Source organism: Eucalyptus grandis, chromosome 3 (genome assembly GCF_016545825.1).
Source record: "Eucalyptus grandis isolate ANBG69807.140 chromosome 3, ASM1654582v1, whole genome shotgun sequence".
Lineage (NCBI taxonomy): Eukaryota > Viridiplantae > Streptophyta > Magnoliopsida > Myrtales > Myrtaceae > Eucalyptus > Eucalyptus grandis.
The window spans coordinates 25149630-25171148 of record NC_052614.1 but is presented as its reverse complement, the minus strand read 5'-3'; the positions used below and the strand labels follow the sequence as shown (position 1 = coordinate 25171148).

Genomic DNA, 21519 nt, shown 5'->3' with positions numbered 1-21519 from the left:
TCTAGGAGGAAAGAACCCCATTGTTTTTAAATAAGCATTTAAGAACTTTCGTCGTTTTTTAAAATTGGGTACCCATTCGATTGCATTTCGTCCTAAAGAGGAAGTTATAAAAAATGCAAAAAAAAATAAAATGCAAAAAAAAATAAAAATAAATAAACACGAGCAAAATAAGAAAAAGAAAATTAGCTTGATAATTTGTGAAGTTGTGGTTACGAGTGAATTAAGTTAAAGAAAGCACAAAGTTTCTTTTATATGGTTTGATTTCGTTTCGATTTCTATTTTAAACCGGTGTTTAAAATTTCTGGGGTCTTCGATTTCTTCAATTTCTATTTCTAGAATAAACTGTTTTAAATAAAGAAATCAAATTACGGTATCAAACGGATTTCAAAACCTATTCCTAACAGAGAAACAGAGAATCGGTAAACGTAAATTTTGTCATGCGCGCCCGAGTATCTGCTCCACAAATCACTTCTTCTTCTTCTTCTTCTTCTTCAGAGAGAGAGAGAGAGAGAGAGAGAGAGAGAGAGAGAGAGAATATGAGACACTTTTGCAAAATTTGTCGGAACTATAATTGATCATACGAAGAAATATTTAAAAAAAGCAGGCATGGCATTTTAACTGTCAGTCCCACAGGACTAGATACCAAATCTAATCCCCCCCCCCTTCTCCGTCCAGCTATCTATCAGTCACAACAGCCCTTTCACCAGCAACTCATCCGAACAGTCCCGCCAGTCAAAATGCAAAATAAATTCCACTCTCAGAAAATCATCATCCCTCCACTTTCAATGCAAAACAGATCCCAGGTGGATAGGGTAGGGCATCCCGCAATGACTCCAGGGCTCTCTACTTGTGATTGAACCAGGGACCCATCGCACCGTTGACGTGCCTGTTGCTGTGGTGCATCCCTACGCCATTGGGCATGACGGAAGGGGGAAGCCCCGCCGCCACTTGAGGGGGCGCGGTCCGATACAACCCCTGATTGTGCGGCGGTAGCATGTGGGGACTCACAATAGGACAGCTAAGATGGCTGCCCTTACGTAGTTGCTGAATGGCGTGGATCTGCCTAAGCCCTTTTTCATGAATGCGCGAGATCGTCTCCAACTCTGTCATTGAAAGTGCATCCAGACCAGCACCGTACAGAGGAGCATGCCTAGACATTTCTTCCCGGAGTTGAGTATCGAGTGATTGGATATATTCCTGCAGAGAGGAGGTGAAATCTACGCAACAAAGAGAAAGCAGGACAACCCAAATTAATACTAAAGCATATGCTTGAATGAGTTGTTGGCACAAACCTGGTAGGCCTCCAATCGTGCTTGCATACCATGAATACGTTCTTCATATTCAGCAATCCGCTCCTCCTTTTTCCGCTTTTCTCCTTCAGTTTGTCCCACTGTTTGTCTCAATCTTCTAATCTCGTCCTCAAGGGACTGCCGAATCTCTTCTCTGGTCACATTTTCCGTCGCATACCGCTTCAGCTCTTCATCAAATCTTTTCCTCCCAGCTTCCGCACTCTTCAGCCTTTCAGCAAGGGCGTTCTTTTCCTTTACCACTTTCTGTTCCATTCACATATTTTGGTTGAAAAGACATCAATTAGCATATTCCCCAAGGCAGGAAAGAAGGGGATAAATCCAATTCATCCAAAGCAATTTCCCATGCAATCTTCTGGAAAAACACTAGCCAATAGATAATTTTTTTCCCCTTCTTGGAGAGATGTAGGCAACATATATAAACCAAAACCAAGACCTCTTGAGACTTAGTAAGAGAAGCCATCACTAAGCCAAATCCTTACTCCCTCACATGGGAAATGCAACGTTTAGAAATGCACATGTTCACATGAAAAGAAAGCAAAAGGAATTGATTAAGGATAAATAAAGTAACAGAAGCAGTGATGGATACCTTCAATTTTTCACGTTTGCGCTTCAGCTGCAAAATCTGTGACTCTGCATCATGAAGACGATCTTGAAGAGCCTTCTTCTCAGAAGAGAGCTTTGCAATTTCCTCCACTCTCTCAGAGCGAAGCCACTCAAGCTGGTCCTCTATGTCCCGGACTTGTTCTGATAATTCTTTCCTTTCTCGTGCAAAACGATCCATCTCAGCCTTCATCTCAGACTGCCAATTACAGAAAGTGTCAAACAAAAACTTGCCACAAAGAATCAACACCACATTAAAGCAGTCACATACCTAAGTCAAGAATTAAAACAAAATAGCTACCTTAAGACGGTTGTTCATCGCCTCAGATTCACCCAGTTTCTGTGACACCACAGCTTTTCTCTAACCATATTGGAGATCTCAGCTTTCTCTCTTCACGCAAGCGTGTGATTTCTTCTTCTCTTCCACAAACTTGGTGCCAAAGAGCTGCTCGATCCACATTTGCAAGTTCAGTGGCCTCCCTCGTCATACTCAAAACTGGTCTTATAAACTCTTGCTCCTCAGAGACCAGTAAAACCAAAATGTCTAAATCCAATTCCACATCACGGCTGTTATCCGAAGTGCTGATAGCACAATCAACCAGTCTCTTAAGCATCCTTTGTCGGCAAGATTCATCAGGATACCCTTGAAAAGTATAGCATACAGAACCTTCACAAAATCCTTGACGCAAGGGTCTCTAGACAGGGTCAATGTCTCAGCAAGTCCAAAAACTGAAGTGAAGTCATCTTGTTGATTTCTCAACCGGTCATTAGCCTCTCCTTCGCCATCTGTAATCTGCATATTTTCACCAGTAAATCTGCTTAGATTCAATCTACAAGCCACTCTACTGTCCAGGACGATTGCTACTGTTTGAGCCACAAAGGCTCCTTTAGCCACAGCCCTCTCAAATGTTTGGGAAGCTTCAGCGGCAAGGCGGGGAATCGATAGCATTTCGATCAGGACATATATATCTGAAAAATGCCGGGCGCTGAAAAGGGCTTGCTCATCCACTGCATGCAACCTTTGACTGTCCTGTCCATTATCGCTACATACGAGGAGACGATAAGGCATCGTTGCGTCAATTTCACCAAAATCTTTATCACAATCAATGTCTCTAAGCATTGCTGCAGCTAGATCTCTTTGACTTTTTATGGTTTTACTCAATAAGTCTAGGACACAAGGGGACACCTCTGCTCCCAGACATTTCAACCTATCACGAACAGACCTTACCTGTAATGAGAAAGGGAAGGATATTAATTGTTCAGGAAAGAACAAATTGGGGTTATATGTTTCACAAGAAAGGTATGCAGTTTAAGATTGATAATTGCTTTGTGCTTACTGCTTGAGGGAGTTGTTGACATTCGGATGCAGCTTTGAAGACGAAATCTATGTTAGCTGCGAGAGGCTCGTCATTTGAATCTTGTAGAAACTCCAAAGTCTGACCCAGAAGATGTTCCCAAACTCCAATGCCACACTCCAGCTGGCCTAGAGCGCCAAAAAGCTGAGAGAAATGCACAAGGTCAGGATAAAAATGAAAAGGCATGTTAAAATCTGCAAAACTTAAAAATTCGGTTGACACATAACCATCCAGAGTACTTCTATCACCATCAAAAGAATTTCTATTCAAGCCAACACTTTGAAGGGAGAATGGAAAGACAGCAGGGAATATCACGAAACATCTTACAGGAACTCTTTCAGCAGGCTCCTCATCATCTAGTTTCTGAAGCCTTCCAAGAAGAAACTGAGTGGCAATTGGATGCTCCAAATGCTCCACCAATTTGGGTACCAACGCTACTAGGTCATGCTGAAGATGCTGGGGAGCTTTATCCAATACAAGGGCAATCCTTTCTGCTGATTGAGGCCGCCGCCTCGGCTCAGGACAGCCTTGTGGAACTGCTCCATCTAAAGCTCTGAGTGAGTTGACAATCAATCCTAGAAGTTCCTCAGACTGCTCTGGCCACTTGGACTGCATTCGAAGTTTCCAAGCTGTCAACATGCAAAGTAATGATGCTGCAAAGACAAAGTCTCAGAGAGAGTAAAACAGTACCTTGGATCTAAGACAAAAATTTTCTTGACCTCTTGTAGATGATTCAGGTGGATCGATAGGCTTCACTGTAGGTGCATTTCACAGATGTTAGAATCGTTGATATCTGAGCTTCGTACAGCAGAAGAATTACTACTTTCATCTAAACCAGAGTCTAGTCTCTCATCCAACTGAAACTGCGTGCACTCCGCTGCACCGTTTTCTCTGTCTGATTCCAGTGGGCTGGCAGCCCCACTGCCATCTGGAGAGATCTTCAGGCTAAAATCAGACGACTCACCCTCACAACTTCCCTCAGAGGGCTGGCAGCATTCTACCATGATATCTAATAACAAATCTATAATTGCCTACTGCAAAACTTTAACACTCATCAACAAATTCATCAAACTAGGAGAAGATCCATCTGTCTTCCCTATCTTCTTTCCATCACAGCAACCCGAAAACTTAGCTAGAAGAAGCAAGCGCTTTACTTTAGCTGGGTCATCTAGGTAGACGCGAAGTCCAGTCAGAAAACCCGCTTTTGCACCAGCATCCAACAAAAGTTTCTTTTCTTAAATGACCAGGGACATGATAGGCGAAGCAGAGGGGGGTCGTTTTCACTTGAAGTAATAGTTCCAAGCTTGGTTAAGATGTACTGATACAAGAATGGATTTACAAGTAATCTACTGGAAGGACGTAACGGAACCGTAGATTTCTAGTTATCGGGCAGACTAAAGTGCGTGTGTAAACCGGTAAACCGGTTCTATAAACTCAGTTTACTATCTCTAAGGTTCCGGCATTAGCCATTGTAAAAGTATTTTTGAGTGCTATAAAAGGTGTGTTTCCATAAGCGGGAGTAATGAATTGACATGTCGTGTTATACCCTAGACTAAGCTATCCTTCATCATTCTATGATGAATACAGCATCGCTAGTAGAACGAAAACCAGTGACCAGATGTTTATCAACAATCGAGGTGATGATCTAATGCATGTACCGTAAAAATGCGTGCCGCAGTGCAAGAATAAGGTGCAAGTGTACGTGGAATCAACAAGTTAATTGCAGAATCAAAGTTGAAGTCGGCGATGCTTAAAGCAATTCAGAGAGAGAGAGAGAGAGAGATCAACATGAATTTCGTGGAACTTACTAGAGAAAGGCACGGCGATTGCGGTACACGGCCGTGGAGGCGCCATGGCCGCTGCAGTTGGAAGGACGAGCGCCGAGCTTCGCGGCTTTCCGGATCGCCGCACGCGCTTGCGCCAATCCCAGCTCCAGTTTTCGCGCTTCCCTCGCTATCTCGGTCTTTCTCTAAGGATCGGATGGAAGGATAGCCGTTAAAAATTGAGAAGCGCTTGAATTAAATCTGGATATACAGCATCTATCAAACTGAACATGAAAGTGCGAAAATGAACGTAGTCGTACGGAGATTTTGGTTCGGCGATTGAACAGGACGGAACAGAGAAACATCCGACAAAGGAGCGCGACGAGCAATCGAACGACAGAAAGGAAATACGGAGATGATCGCTAGGATTGACGAACCGAGAAGCGTATATTGAAGGATCGAGAAAGAGAGAACTAGCAAGCTCACGACAGAATTCTGCACAAAAAAGAAGAAGAGAAAAACCAGAGATCATGTGCATTGCAAAACTCAGCTACTGGAACTCACGATCGCCGTCGCGTTTCTGCGTGGACTCGGCCGGACCTCAGTGGCCGACGCGAAGCTCGCGGCTCGAACCAGCTCCGCCTCCTTCCGCGCCGCCAGCTGATGAACCGTCGGCGAGCTAGACTTCTTCAGCTCCGAAGCATCCGGAGCGACGCTTGCGAGCCCGCCGAAACCGAACGACCGCAGCAGGACGAGTGCACCGGACGCCAAGCACGCCGCCGTCACGGCGGTGATCCTGCGGCGAGTCTAGGTGACTCAAACGACAAGCCAGACTTTACTAGATGAAATAGATTATTATAAAGATGAGTTAATATGTCCATTCTTTTATCCATCTACTTTAAAAAAAGAGAAATAAAATTATAACGTCAACATAGTTATTTTTATTTGATGACGTGAATTATTATATATTGATTTTAGGTAAATATTTTACACGGAGCAGTTTTTTTTTTTTTTAATCCACCATTCATAATAAATCGATTAATAACCATATCAAATGATTTTATTAACTTGAATTAAAGGAAATAACAATATTTAACAATTTTATATAATTTAGGGGCTATATTAATTATATGCTAATTGTTCAGGGATTATATTAAACGAATTAAAAATTCTTAGTATAAAAACTTAAGAATTATTATTATTATTATTATTATTTTGTTTAGAAGGAACTGGCCTTGCAGAATCGCGTCGTAAGACACTTAGGATAGGATGACCCACCACCCTAAGTCACACTTAATACACCTAGCGCTTCCCTGAGATTGAACCCTTCACATCTTCGTTGAGGATAAGAGAGCCTTATCCAGGTGGAGAGCCACCGCGGTGATGGTAAAACTTAAAGAATTATGTGTCATTTTTCTCTAATAAATTTAAGGGATGTGTTCATTAAAAGTTCTAAAATTTATCATGAAAGTGTGATTGAATATTAAAATTTGCAAAAAGTATAATTGAGTACTAAAACTTATCAAATTGATTCAATTGAGTTATTCCAGTAATTCCATCCAATCTGCAGAAAATGTCGACGTGGCTTTTTCTAAAAGTAGTTTTATTCAAATTCAATTTAAATTAATTTTTATAAAAATTAGGCTAATTTTAAAAAGTCAGAGTTTGGATATAATAATCAAATGGCATTAACCGGCGAAAACAATCTCCCGAGCACCAGAACAGCCGAAATTATCTCGAATGTTGGAAGGGGCAACTAGGAGAAATCGAACGATGATGTCCTAAGAGTAAAGTCTTTTCACGAGATTGATAAGGTCCAAGTCCAACATGTTCGAAAGACAACTCTCTGCAGTTCAATGGACGAGAGAGATCAAGATCTTTCTGAGTACTTGACTCGATGAAAGACGCATGAGATCAGGCTACAATTGTCAGATGATGTCATTTTGGACAATATGAATGATTTGATTTAACTTCATAGCTTGTGAATATCGCAATATAACTTTTCACCTAAAGTCTCTTGAGAAAAGTGAACTAAACGAGATATAATTACCAGCTTGCAGGTGATGTCTTAGCTCTATCGCAAACGCAATTCACATTGCTCCAACAAGAAGGAACTGCAGGTTAATTGTTAAGCTATTGTTCGAAAATAAATTTAATCTTAAATCATTCAATTGTGTCAATCTAGTCCCGAACATCTTGGTGATTTGTTACTTTAGTCATTCCGATCAATTTTGACTAAAAATCACTAAGGTCGTTCTATGTAGCATTAGTATTGATATGAATATTTTTTTTAATTTTTTCTCACCATTAAAGAAAAGGAAAATTACAAAAAAAAAAAAATCAAAAAAATGGTAAATCTCCACATATCAACAATTTTAAGCCAATATTGGCTAGGGGGCTATATTGACAAATCATGAAAATATCTAGGATTAAATTGATATAATTAAAAGATTTAAGATTTAATTGGTTGTTATATAATAGATTTATGAATTTTTTTTTGACAATTTTCCGATCAACGACAATTGTGCATCTCAAGAGTTGGCCTTGTCAACGCCCAAATACTTTGGGGGCAAATCATGTGAATGGGAGCTCCATGTGAAGTTGCTAGTCAACCATGTGGGTTGTCCCCTGTCTTCCGTGTTGTATGAATTTAAAGATTTGAAGATTTGAAGATGATGATGATGATGCTTATGGATAGATCAGGTGGGTATGAAGTTTTCAATTGCTTAGTTACCACACATAGGCGGGTATTATCCAATTGGAAAAAGCGTGTGACCAAGTTTCTTGCCTTCTACACAATCTAGCAGGATGATAATGGATGAGGCAAGAACCGTGACGTGGCACGTCATTGTCCAGCTCAGCTGACTCGTTCTTCCACGGTGGACTTTTTGCAATCATCAATACCTAATCTGGATTCTGAGGCCTAAACCTTAAGCAGTTGTATTCCTCAGATTCCAGCATGATCCACACGTTTTTTCTAATCTGATTTGACATTTTGGGAATTCTACCGTAGATTCGTTAAAAGGCCCGTGTTTTATTCAAGGCCCAGCAGTTGCAGCCTCAACTCAACCGGGGCACCTCTCTTGAATCTCTTTCCTTTGCCCATCGTTTCTGGAAGAAGACCAGCAATTCTCGTTACCATGGTTCTTATCAATTTCTGATATTTCCATGTTGTCTCAATAAGCCGGCGTTAGTTTCTAATAAGCCACGGCGCGTTCGAGAGTTTCAAGTGATGTTCGAGTCGTGTGGTGTCGCCTGTGCTAAGCGCCTCGAAAGCATTAGTATTTACAAGAAAGAAAAGTTCAGACTCTTATCAAGGTAACAGCTGACAGTCTAAACTGGGTATCTGCTCCACAAATCACTTCTTCACAGAGAGAGAGAGAGAGAGAGAGAGTAAATGTGAGAGACTTTTGCAAAATTTGTTGGAACCTATAATTGATCATATGAAGAACTATTAAAAAAAAGCAGGCATGGCAGTTTAACTGTTACTCCCATTGGACTAGACACCAATCTAATCCCCCCCTCCGTCCAGCTATCTATCAATTACAACAGCCCTTTCACCAGCAACTCATCCCAACAGTCCCCCCAGTCAAAATGCCAAATAAATTCCACTCTCAGAAAATCATCATCCCTCCACTTTCAATGCGAAACAGATCCCAGGTGGATAGGGTAGGGCATCCCCCAATGACTCCAGGGCTCTCTACTTGTGATTGAACCAGGGACCCATCGCACCGTTGACGTGCCTGTTGCTGTGGTGCATCCCTTCGCCATTGGGCATGATGGAAGGGGGAAGCCCCACTGCCACTTGAGGGGGCGTGGTCGGATACAACCCGTGATTGTGCGGCGGTAGCGTGTGGGGACTCATGATAGGACTGCTAAGAGGGCTGCCGTTACGTTGTTGCTGAATGGCGTGGATCTGCCTAAGCCCTTCTTCATGAATGCGCGAGATCGTCTCCAACTCTGTCATTGAAAGTGCATCCAGACCAGCACCGTACAGAGGAGCATGCCTAGACATTTCTTCCCGGAGTTGAGTATCGAGTGATTGGATATATTCCTGCAAAGAGGAGGTGAAATCTAAGCAACAAAGAGAAAGCAGGACAACCCAAATTAATACTAAAGCATATGCTTGAATGAGAGTAGTTGGCACAAACCTGGTAGGCCTCCAATCGTGCTTGCATACCATGAATACGTTCTTCATATTCAGCAATCCGCTCCTCCTTTTTCTGCTTTTCTTTTTCATTTTGTCCCACTGTTTGTCTCAATCTTCTGATCTCGTCCTCAAGGGACTGCCGAATCTCTTCTCTGGTCACGTTTTCTGTCGCATACTGCTTCAGCTTTTCGTCCGCACTCTTCAGCCTTTCGGCAAGGTCGTCCTTTTCCTTTACCACTTTCTGTTCCATTCACATATTTTGGTTGAAAAGACATCAATTAGCATAATTCCTAAGGCAGGAAAAAAAGGGGATAAACCCAATTCATCCAACTCCACCCTGGTCATCCAAAGCAAATTCCTATGCAATCTTCTGGAAAAACACTTGCCAATAGATAATCTTTTCCCCCTCTTGAAGAGATGTAGGCAACACAAATAAACCAAAACCAAGACCTATTGAGACTCAGTAAGAGAAGCCATCACTAAGCCAAATCCTCACTCCCTCACATGGGAAATGCAACGTTTAGAAATGCACATGTTCACATGAAAAGAAAGCAAAAAGAACTTGATTAAGGATAAATAAAGCAACAGAAGCAGCGACAGATAACCTCCAATTCTTCACGTTGACGAGTCTTCAGCTGCAAAATCTGACTCTCTGCATCACAAAGACGATCTTGAAGGGCCTTCTTCTCAGGAGCGAACTCTGCAATTTCCTCCACTCTCTCAGAGCGAAGCCCCTCAAGCTGGTTCTCTAAGTCCCGGACTTGTTCAGATAATTCTTTCCTTTCTTCTGGAAAACGATCCATCTCGGCCTCCATCTCAGACCGCCAATTACAGATTGTCAAACAAAAACTTGCCAATATAGAATCGACACACCACGTTAAAGCAATCGCGTACCTTGGTCAAGAAGTAAAGCAAAATAGTTATACCTTAAGACGGGGTTGTTCGTCGCCTCAGATTCTCACTCAGTTTCTGTGACTACCGCAGCTTTTTCTCTAACCCTACTGGAGATCTCAGCTTCCTCTCTTCGCGCAAGCGTGTGATTTCTTCGTCCGTTGCACAAAACTTAGTGCCGAAGTGTTGTCCACCGCCTCAGATTCCGTGTTGCGTCGGACATGTGGGTCCTCTCTTCACACTCGGACACGTGTTCGGACACACTTGGGACACGCGTGTCCAGAAGACGATGGAGAGAGGAGGCGAGGGCGAGGGAGAGGAGAAGTGAGAGGTGAAGGAAAGAAGCGAGGAAAAGAAAATGAAATAAATTCCATGGTTGGGGGGTTTGGAGGCGGACTCGAGAGGACTTTTTTTTTTTAATCAAAAAAATAAATAAATGAGGTTAAAAGTGATTTCAAAAAAATAAAAGTATTGAATGTTGAATAATGAGCATGGTATAAAATTATAGATTTATTTAAATAAGTTTATTCTAATTTTTATTAGTCATTACTTTCATCAATAATTTTTGTTAAAGTTAAAAACATGTCTTCAAACATAGATATGTATTAATTATGAATATATCTTTTGACTTTTCATTAAATAGATTATAAATTCATTGTAGATTCTTTTTATTATTTATTTTTTTGTGAATTTAAATAAAATTAATTAAAAATAAGAATATTCATTTAAGTATACAACGATCTTAATGTGTTAGAATTTTCTATTTTTACAAAATGATGTGTCAACGTGTCGTGTCTATCGTGTATCCGCGTCGTATGTTCGTGTTGCATGCCAGTGCTAGAATGTAATTGGACCTTCAACCACATCCATTCCTCTTGCCAGATTTTTTTGAAATGGACAAATCCTGATTTCATATGCCTTCGGCCACATTCATTGAATCTAACCTTTGATTGCAACGTCGGATCATGCCGATTAGACACGGGATTAGGAATTTCAAGAAACTGGTCATGCTGAACGTAACTTCCTTACGGCATATCCCAACGCAAATATTTCAAATAGAGGTATTAATGAATTGGGATAAAACATTTTGAACATTAATTTAATGTGCAATACTGTTCTTAAATGCTTAATTTGTTCAATGTTGTTTATGAACTATTCATAAATGTTTGATGTTTTCCTTCATATTACTCAAATGACAAACCAGACTTCACTGGGTGGAATGGATTATTATGAAGATGGGTTAATATGTCTATCCTTGTATCCATCTACTTTAAAAAAGAGAAATAAAATTATAGCGTTGATATACTCATCTTTATTTGGTGATGTAAATTATTATATCTTAATTTCAGGTAAATATTTTACGTGGGTAGTTTAGGTGTAGTTTTTTTTTTTTAATCCACCATTCAAAATTAACGGATTAATAGCCATATCAAAATATTTTATTAACTTGAATTAACGGAAATAACAATATTTAAAAATTTTATATAATTTATGGGCTATATTAATTATTTGTCAATTGTTGATGGATCATATTGAACGAATTAAAAATTTTTAGTCCAAAACTTAGGAATCATTTGTGTCATTTTCCCTAATAAATTTAAGGGATAGGTTCACTAAAAATCCTAAAATTTGTCACAAAGGTACAATTGAGTCCTAAAATTTATAAAAAGTATAGCTAACTATTAAAACTTATCAAATTAGTTCAATCGAATTCTTCTGTTAATTTCGTCCAATTTGACTAATGATAAATGCCAACGTGGTGATGATGTGGCTTTTTCTAAAAGTATTTTTATACAAATTTAATTTAAATTATTCTTTAAAAAAAAGCTAATTTAAAAAGGTCAAAGTGTGATATAATAATCAAACGGCATTAACCCGCAAAATACAATCTCCCGAGCACCAGAGCGGCCGAAATTATCTTCAATGTTGAAAATGGCAACTAGAAGAAATCGTAAGAGTAAAGTCTTTTCACGAGCTTGATAAGGTCAAAGTCCAACATGTCCGAAGGAAAACTTTGCAGTTCAATGGATGAGAGAGATCAGGATCTTTCCAAGTACTTAGACTCGATGAAAGACGCATGAGATCAGGCTACAATTGTCACATGATGTGTCATTTCAGAGAGAACGAATGATTCGATTTAATTTCATAGATTATGAGCAACACGATGTAATTTTCTCCTCAAAGTCTCTTGAGAAAGTTAAATCAAATGGAGGGTAATTAGCATACCATATCTTAGCTCTATTGTAAAAGCAATTCATTTGCTCCAACAAGAATGAACTATGAATTAATTGTTTGAAAAGTCATAAAGCTTTATTTGGCAGTTAATTTAATTTTAAGTCGTTCAATTGTGCCAATTTAGTGATAAACATTTAGACGATTTATCAATTTAGTCATGTGGACCAATTTTGACTAGAACTCACTAAGGTCATTCTACGTGGCGCTAGCACTGATATAAATACTTTTTTCATTTTTTCCTCATCGGTCAAGAAGAGGAAAATTTCAAAATTTCAAAATAAAAAATTTACCCATGTCAACTTACTATGTATGATGGCTGGTGTCTACAATAGCAATTTCCAATCAATATTAGCCGAAATGACTATATTGACAAATCGTGAAAATGTCCATGATTAGATTGGTATAATTGAAAAGTTTAGAATCGAATTGATTGTCATATAATAGATTTATGGCCTTTTAGATAATTTTCCTAATCAACGACAATTGTGCATCTCAAGAGTTGGCATTGTCAACGCCCGAATACTTCAAGGGCAAATCATGTGAATGGGAGCTCTATGTGAAGTTGCCAGTCAAGTTCTCTGCTGTCTTTCGTGTTGTATGAATTTCAAGATGAGAAGATTTGAAGATGATGATGATGATGATGTTTAAGGATAGATCAGGTGGGGTCTGAAATTTTCAATTGCTTTAGTTACCACACACAAGCGGGTATTATCTAGTTGGAAAAAGCGTGTGACCAAGTTTCTTGCCTTGTACCCGACGTGATAATAATGGACGAGGCAAGAACCGTGACGTGGCACGTCATTGTCCAGCTCATCTGACTCGTTCCTCCACGGTGGACTTTTTGCAATCATCAATACCTAATCCGGATTCTGAGGCCTAAACCGTGAGCAGCTATCTTCCTCAGATTTCAGCACGATCCACGCGTTTTTTTCTAATCTGATTTGATATTTTGGGATTTCTATCGTAGATTCGTTAAAAGACCCATGTTTGAGGCCCAGCAGTTGCAGCCTCAACTCAACCCGGGGCACCCCTCTCGAATCTCTATCTTTTGCCCATCGTTTCTGGAAGTAGACCAGCCATTCTTATCGGCTCAATAAGCCGGTGTTAGTTTCTAAAATGCCACGGAGCGTCAGAGAGTTTCGAATGATGTTCGAGTCGTATGGTGTCATCCGCGCTGAACACCTCGAAAGTATTAGTATTTACAAGAAAGAAAAGTTCACTCTTATTAAAGTAACAGCTGACGGTCTTGAGAAACTGGGTTATTTGCTCCACAAATCACTTCTTCAGAGAGAGAGAGAGAGAGAGAGAGAGAGAATGTGAGAGACACTTTTGCAAAATTTGTTGGAACCTATAATTGATCATATGAAAAAATATAAAAAAAAGCAGGCATGGCATTTTAACTGTTAGTCCCACTAGGGACTAGATACCAATCAACCCACCCCCCCTTCCTCCGTCCAGCTATCTATCAATTACAACAGCCCTTCACTCCTCCCAACAGTCCCGCCAGTCAAAATGCCAAATAATTTCCACTCCAGAAAATCATCGTCCCTCCACTTTCAATGCAAAACAGATCCCAGGTGGATAGGGCAGAGCATCCCGCACTGACTCCAGGGCTCTACTTGGGATTGTACCAGGGACCCATCGCACCGTTGACGTGCCCATTGCTGTGGTGCATCCCTACGCCATTGGGCATGATGGAAGGGGGAAGCCCCACCGCCACTTGAGGGGGCGCGTTCGGATACAACCCGTGATTGTGCGGCGGTAGCGTGTGGGGACTCATGATAGGACTGCTAAGAGGGCTGCCCTTACGTTGTTGCTGAATGGCGTGGATCTGCCTAAGCCCTTCTTCATGAATGCGCGAAATCGTCTCCAACTCTGTCATTGAAAGTGCATCCAGACCAGCACCGTACAGAGGAGCATGCCTAGACATTTCTTCCCGGAGTTGAGTATCGAGTGATTGGATATATTCCTGCAAAGAGGAGGTGAAATCTAAGCAACAAAGAGAAAGCAGGACAACCCAAATTAATACTAAAGCATATGCTTGAATGAGTTGTTGGCACAAACCTGGTAGGCCTCCAATCGTGCTTGCATACCATGAATACGTTCTTCATATTCAGCAATCCGCTCATCTTTTTTCCGCTTTTCTCCTTCAGTTTGTCCCACTGTTTGTCTCAATCTTCTAATCTCGTCCTCAAGGGACTGCCGAATCTCTTCTCTGGTCACATTTTCCGTCGCATACCGCTTCAGCTCTTCATCAAATCTTTTCCTCCCAGCTTCCGCACTCTTCAGCCTTTCAGCAAGGGCGTTCTTTTCCTTTACCACTTTCTGTTCCATTCACATATTTTGGTTGAAAAGACATCAATTAGCATATTTCCTAAGGCAGGAAAAAAGGAGATAAATCCAATTCATCCAATTCCACCCTGGTCATCCAAAGCAATTTCCCATGCAATCTTCTGGAAAAACACTAGCCAATAGATAATTTTTTCCCCTTCTTGAAGAGATGTAGGCAACACATATAAACCAAAACTAAGACCTCTTTAGACTTAGTAAGAGAAGCCATCACTAAGCCAAATCCTTACTCCTCACATGGGAAATGCAACGTTTAGAAATGCACATGTTCACATGAAAAGAAAGCAAAAGAAATTGATTAAGAATAAATAAAGTAACAGAAGCAGTGACAGATACCTTCAATTCTTCACGTTTGCGCTTCAGCTGCAAAATCTGCGACTCTGCATCATGAAGACGATCTTGAAGAGCCTTCTTCTCAGAAGAGAGCTTCGCAATTTCCTCCACTCTCTCAGAGCGAAGCCACTCAAGCTGGTTCTCTACGTCCCGGACTTGTTCTGATAGTTCTTTCCTTTCCCGTGCAAAACGATCCATCTCAGCCTTCATCTCAGACTGCCAATTACAGAAAGTGTCAAACAAAAACTTGCCACAAAGAATCAGACACCACATTAAAGCAATCACATACCTAAGTCAAGAATTAAAACAAAATAGCTACCTTAAGACGGTTGTTCGTTGCCTCAGATTCACTCAGTTTCTGTGATACCGCAGCTTTTTCTCTAACCATATTGGAGATCTCAGCTTTCCTCTCTTCACGCAAGCGTGTGATTTCTTCTTCTCTTCCACAAACTTGGTGCCAAAGTGCTGCTCGATCCACATTTGCAAGTTCAGCAGCCTCCCTCATCATACTCAAAACTGGTTTTATAAACTCTTGCTCCTCAGAGACCAGTAAAACCAAAATGTCTAAATCCAATTCCACATCACGGCTACTATCCGAAGTGCTGGTAGCACGATCAACCAGTCTCTTAAGCATCCTTTGTCGGCAAGATTCATCAGGATACCCCTTGAAAAGTATAGCATACAGAACCTTCAGAAAATCCTTGACGCAAGGGTCTCTAGACAGGGTCAATGTCTCAGCAAGTCCAAAAACTGAAGTGAAGTCATCTTGTTGATTTCTCAACTGGTCATTAGCCTCTCCTTCACCATCTGTAATCTGCATATTTTCACCAGTAAATCTGCTTAGATTCAATCTACGAGCCACTCTACTGTCCAAGACGATTGCTACTGTTTGAGCCACAAAGGCTCCTTTAGCCACAGCCCTCTCAAATGTTTGGGAAGCTTCAACAGCAAGGCGGGGAATCGATAGCATTTCGATCAAGACATATATATCTGAAAAATGCCGGGCACTGAAAAGGGCTTGCTCATCCACTGCATGCGACCTTTGAGTGTCCTGTCCATTATCGCTACATACAAGGAGACGATAAGGCAGTGTCGCGTCAATTTCACCAAAATCTTTATCACAATCGATGTCTCTAAGCATTGCTGCAGCTAGATCTTTTTGACTTTTTATGGTTTTACTCAACAAGTCTAGGACACAAGGGGACACCTCTGCTCCCAGACATTTCAACCTATCACGAACAGACCTTACCTGTAATGAGAAAGGGAAGGATATTTATTGTTCAGGAAAGAACAAATCGGGGTTATATGTTTCACAAGAAAGGTATGCAGTTTAAGTTTGATAATTGCTTTGTGCTTACTGCTTGAGGGAGTTTTTGACATTCGGATGCAGCTTTGAAGACGAAACCTATGTTAGCTGCGAGAGGCTCGTCATTTGAATCTTGCAGAAACTCCAAAGTCTGATCCAGAAGATGTTCCCAAACTCCAATGCCACACTCCAGCTGGCCTAGAGCACCAAAAAGCTGAGAGAAATGCACAAGGTCAGGATAAAAATGAAAAGGCATGTTCAAATCTGCAAAACTTAAAAATTCGGTTGACACATAACCATCCTGAGTACTTTTATCACCATCAAAAGAATTTCTATTCAAGCCAACACTTTGAAGGGAGAATGGAAAGACAGCAGGGAATATCACGAAACATCTTACAGGAACTCTTTCAGCAGGCTCCTCATCATCTAGTTTCTGAAGCCTTCCAAGAAGAAAATGAGCAGCAATTGGATGCTCCGAATGCTCCACCAATTTGGGGACCAACGCTACCAGGTCATGCTGAAGATGCTGGGGAGCTTTATTCAATACAAGGGCAATCTTTTTTGCTGAGTGAGGCCGCCGCCTCGGCTCAGGACAGCCTTGTGGAACTGCTCCATCTAAAGATCTGAGTGAGTTGACAATCAATCCTAGAAGTTCCTCAGACTGCTCTGGCCACTTGGACTGCATTCAAAGTACCCAAGCTGTCAACATGCAAAGTAATGATGCTGCAAAGACAAAATCTCAGAGAGAGTAAAACAGTACCTTGGATCTAAGACAAAAATTTTCTTGACCTCTCGTAGATGGTTCAGGTGGATCGATAGGCTTCACTGTAGGTGCATTTTCACAGACGTTAGAATCGTTGATATCTGAGCTTCGTACAGCAGAAGAATTACTACTTTCATCTAAACCAGAGTCTAGTCTCTCATCCAACTGAAACTGCGTGCACTCCGCTGCACCGCTTTCTCTGTCTGATTCCAGTGGGCTGGCAGCCCCACTGCCATCTGGAGAGCTCTTCAGGCTTGGATCAGACGACTCACCCTCAAAACTTCCCTCAGAGGGCTGGCAGCATTCTACCATGATATCTAATAACAAATCTATAATTGCCTGCTGCAAAACTTTAACACTCATCAACAAATTCATCAAACTAGGAGAAGATCCATCTGTCTTCCCTATCTTCTTTCCATCACAGCAACCCGAAAACTTAGCTGGAAGAAGCAAGCGCTTTACTTTAGCTGGGTCATCTAGGTAAACGCGAAGTCCAGTCAGAAAACCTGCTATTGCGCCAGCATCCATCAAAAGTTTCTCTCTTAGAGTGACTTCTGGGTAAGAGGAATTGTCTCCATATGTGAGATGAAACCCTGCTCTTGAAAGAAGGTTCCTAAAGATATCTTCCTCATCTCCACTGAGTCCTTCGCTATCTTCAGAATCAATAAGTTCATCAGGATCAGTTGTCAGAGCATCCTGATCATCCTCATAAGCCAAAACCTGAATTAAGGGACCGGACAAGAAATAGGGCACCGTTAGACACAACCTCGAATGAAAGTCAAACAGAATGACTATATTCTATTCTATTGTACAACAAAACAAGAATTAAGAGTGTATCTTCTTCAATATAGCTAGACTTGGTTCTGCTCGGCAGATTTATAAGGATAGAAATCAACTTGAAGAAAAGCCAAAAACAACAAACGAGAAGCAGGGTTCACAGGAACTTACCTCTAGATCTGAAAACTCAAACCAGGGACAGCAGTCCAGAATCTCACAGACGAAAACAACCGTGTCTCGCACAAGAAATCCCGCATCTGCCTCCAACATATCTTGTACCTTCATAAATTGCAAGACTGAGTTGTTCCACGTCTTCGTACATATTGAGGATTCCTTCCATACTGTCTTGGCTGGATTTTTTTGGTTAACAATGGCCATCCGGTACTTGACCCAGAAATTTTTATCCGGATCACAACCCACCGACTGATCACTCTCCAAATATATGCATATGGTGTCAAAGGACTCATAAACCCCTGCATTGCATCAAAACCAACGTCAAGAAAAGGTGGGGGAAATATTGTGCTTTCAAAACATTATAGATGAGAAAACGGAAGCAATTTTCCACCGACCTATCCGAAGCTCGCATCCCCCAGCCTGGAAGAACTTGCTGAAGATTTTCCGAGTCTCCATTATGTCTTTAAAGTACATGAAGTTCTCCACCTTCCAAGTGAATGAACTTCTTTTTCCAGCATTCTCTGCCGAAGACCCATTACCTGTCAAATCATTCTCCAGAGCAGCAAAGTCCTGCATTATTGATGTCTCCTTCAAAATAAGAACCTCTGCTGAGAATACAACAGCGTCATTAACAATGAATCCCGAATCCTGATCAAAGAGACTCGTTAGGGTAACAAATTCACGCCATCCCCAGTCCTTTGCAGCTTTAGAATAGCGATTTTGAGATTCCTTAGTCACAGATTTCTCCTCCATCTTCGTGTTCACAACTGACAATCGATGACTCACAAAACAACTCCAATCATTGGAAGTATTTCTTGAATCCGTAACTTCAAGAAACACTGACAGGTGGCATGGTGGCTGTGACTGACCTGGTACCATCAACCACAAAGAGAAATCTAGGCTTTCAGCAATTTGGACTTAAAAAGAAAAACACTAAAAGACACAGTAACTGTCTTAAAATATTGGGCCACAAAATGACCAAATGATGACGCTAGAATACAGATTATGCTGATTTTTCAGAAAGAACCTAAATTACTCTCATTTATTTCCTTGCCTCGATATCCTTGCAGCAAAATTTGCAACCTTACATAGGAATAGAGAAACCACCTCGGATATACATAGACAGACACTGATATTTGGAAGGTAAAATCCATATTCTAAATATTTCTAATTCGTGCGCATTTTAGGAAAATTTCATACAAAATGACAACAAGAGGGCCTATTATCCTAATATGTCAGGTCCACAAATGCTATCATACCAAAACTGAAGGAAATATCACGTAATTGACCTTATCATGAACTCACAGAGGATAACAATCAAGGATAGGTGCAGCCGGTCGCACGAGTATATAAGAGCAACAATACTACGCACCTCGAGGATAAACGATCAGGCGACAATCCCGGTTTCCGATCTGAAATCTCTTGCTCTTGATACAGAGACCGGTGATCTTCCTCTTCTTCAGTATATCCTTCAGCCTGGTGAAGTTATCTATCCTCCATAGGAACTTCCCCATATGCACATCTGATTTTCTGGAGTTGTTTTGGACCCTCAACCCCAGCATATTTGTCGCATTTTTGAAAAGCTACTGGATTCCTTTATCACATGAAATGATGTGCTGAAGATGGCGGTGTCGTCCACTAAAAACCCTGACTCAGGACCAACAAAGTCCGCCATCTTCATGTAGTCATTCCAGCCGAGACTCGTATTATCTCCACTCTTGTTGTCTGCAGCAAAACGTCCATACGAGTCCCGGTGCATGTGATTGAATCCAGGCTTCTGATTCAGCACCGACATCCGGAATAAGCACCAGCAACTTCTATCGGCCTGCATCGCCTTTTCTGTGTCTTTGCTCTCCAGACACATGGATAGATAATCAGTGCCATTCACCGAGCTTTGGTAGACACTGATTCTGAGATTGCACTCGCCAGCAGGAAAGACCGGGCTCATTATCTTCTGAGTTTTAATCATCTCCTAAACAAGCTGAAATTGTGCACCTTCCAGCTAAACTTTCCGCTCAACACGTCGGGCGCCTGCCCGACCACTCCAGAAGATGAGGCAGCCGATGTAGACTGACTCTCATTGTTATCCCGATGGAATGTCACGGATTCATTCAAAATCAAAATATCCGCGGTGATAACGATTGAGTCGTTGCTCAGCAAGTACCCTAACCTCGAATCCAAAATCGTCGAGGAGGGAGTGAAGTCGCACCAACCGTGCGATTTCTTCTTGGTTGAGAACCGGTGCCACGAGTCCCGGTGAATGGTCTTGGAATCATCCAGACCATTAGCGATCGACAGCCCGTAGCTGGCGAAGCAATCCCATTTGGACGACGATGTCCCCCGAGGGTCCATGATTTGCAGGTAGATTGAGATATACCCGGGCAACGCTTGGGAGTCGCCCTTAGGGTATATCAGGAGGCGGCAATCGTACCCGCCGACCTCGAAGTACTTGCTCCAGAGCGCCCTCGCCTTGATCTTCGAGAAGTTCCGCACCGTCCACCGGCAGGTGGCGGCGAACTCCCGCGGCGATCGATGGAGACGGCCTCCTGAGCGCCGCCGCTGCCCTCCCGGGCGACGATGGCCAGGAGGTCCTCGGCGGCGGCGATGGACGGGGGCTTGCCCGCCGGGGAGGAGGAGGAGGTCGACGGCAGGTCGGCCCCGGCGGCGGCGGCTGGGGGCGGCGGCGGCGGCATGGAGGAGGACGACGAGGAGACGGCCTCGGAGGAGGAGGAGACACCGTTGGGGTGGTGCGGCTGCTGGTGCTTCATTGCCTTTAAAGCCTTCATTGCCTTCGTTGGCTTAGCGACCTTCATTGCCGCCGATTGCAATGGTCCGCTCTGCTCCGGCGCGTCTCTTTCTCCCTAGAAGATAATCGATTGTATTGGCGTCCGATCGATTTTATTTTTTTCTAGAGAGAGAGAGAGAGACGGGGAGGAGGGACAGAGGGCTAGCCAGGCAAGGGGGAAGAGAGAGAAAGAGGGGAGACTGAGGGAGAGAGAGTGATTTGTTATGGGGAGGGAGAGAGAGAGAGAGAGAGAGAGAGTAGGGAGTGAGCTAAGGTGAGCGGTAAGGAGAACACCGGAACCTTTCTCACTATATCCTATGTTTTTTTCTCTTGCTCTTGGGACTTCTCTTGCTCTTGTATGCTTGATGATTTTGCTTGAATGAATTTGGTGAGATTTGTCCATGGCAATGGCTTCAATTTATAGGCCTTCTCCTCTCTCCTTAACGGGTAACCCCAATTCTACCAACCATGATTTTCCATGGCTCTCTCTACCTTGCTCGATTAGGCTGGATAGAGTTTTGTCCCAATCAGCGATGACTAGGCTGTCTCCGGCCCGACGGGCCCTGAGATCTGACTGAGTGTTTGTTTAATGCCTGGGAAGCTGTCTCGTGGCCCGTCTGTGAATGCCCGATGACCCTTTAATCTGACTTCGGCGGCGAGGAATTATAAAAAGTTTTAGCGGTGCACGGCGGCGAGAGGGAATAAAATGTACCAGTACGGCGAAGGGA

At 42.1% G+C, this 21519-nt stretch overlaps 2 protein-coding genes and 1 pseudogene across 2 annotated transcripts; all 3 read right to left on the bottom strand.

Moving 5' to 3' along the window:
- Positions 1-588: 588 nt before the first annotated feature.
- LOC120292276 lies at positions 589-5485 on the bottom strand (annotated as a pseudogene).
- Positions 5486-8436: 2951 nt separating this feature from the next.
- On the bottom strand, positions 8437-10312 carry LOC120292277 (golgin subfamily A member 6-like protein 22). Its single transcript, XM_039310560.1, has 3 exons — positions 9784-10312; positions 9180-9419; positions 8437-9082 (listed from the first exon to the last, which is right to left on the bottom strand). The coding sequence occupies exons 1-3, from the start codon at positions 9991-9993 to the stop codon at positions 8729-8731; spliced, it is 804 nt and encodes a 267-aa protein (XP_039166494.1). The 5' UTR covers positions 9994-10312; the 3' UTR covers positions 8437-8728.
- Positions 10313-13631: 3319 nt separating this feature from the next.
- LOC104437017 lies at positions 13632-20999 on the bottom strand. The gene is given in 13 exon segments (XM_039310552.1): positions 13632-14273; positions 14369-14629; positions 14990-15202; positions 15306-16235; positions 16345-16506; positions 16690-16971; positions 17053-17775; positions 18004-18305; positions 18402-18875; positions 19379-19577; positions 19580-19980; positions 19983-20534; positions 20537-20999. Coding segments are annotated over 13 exon segments (5136 nt in total). The 5' UTR covers positions 20820-20999; the 3' UTR covers positions 13632-13919.
- Between the last annotated feature and the right edge of the window lie 520 nt (positions 21000-21519).

What these genes read in the sequence shown, in the direction of transcription:
- LOC120292277 (XM_039310560.1), bottom strand. Translation starts at nt 9,993, where the DNA reads ATGGAGGCCGAGATGGATCGTTTTCCAGAAGAAAGGAAAGAATTATCT. An exon ending in GTCAACGTGAAGAATTGGAG is followed by an intron (nt 9,420 to 9,783) that starts GTTATCTGTCGC and finishes TGAATGGAACAG; the next exon opens with AAAGTGGTAAAGGAAAAGGA. An exon ending in CACGATTGGAGGCCTACCAG is followed by an intron (nt 9,083 to 9,179) that starts GTTTGTGCCAAC and finishes TCCTCTTTGCAG; the next exon opens with GAATATATCCAATCACTCGA.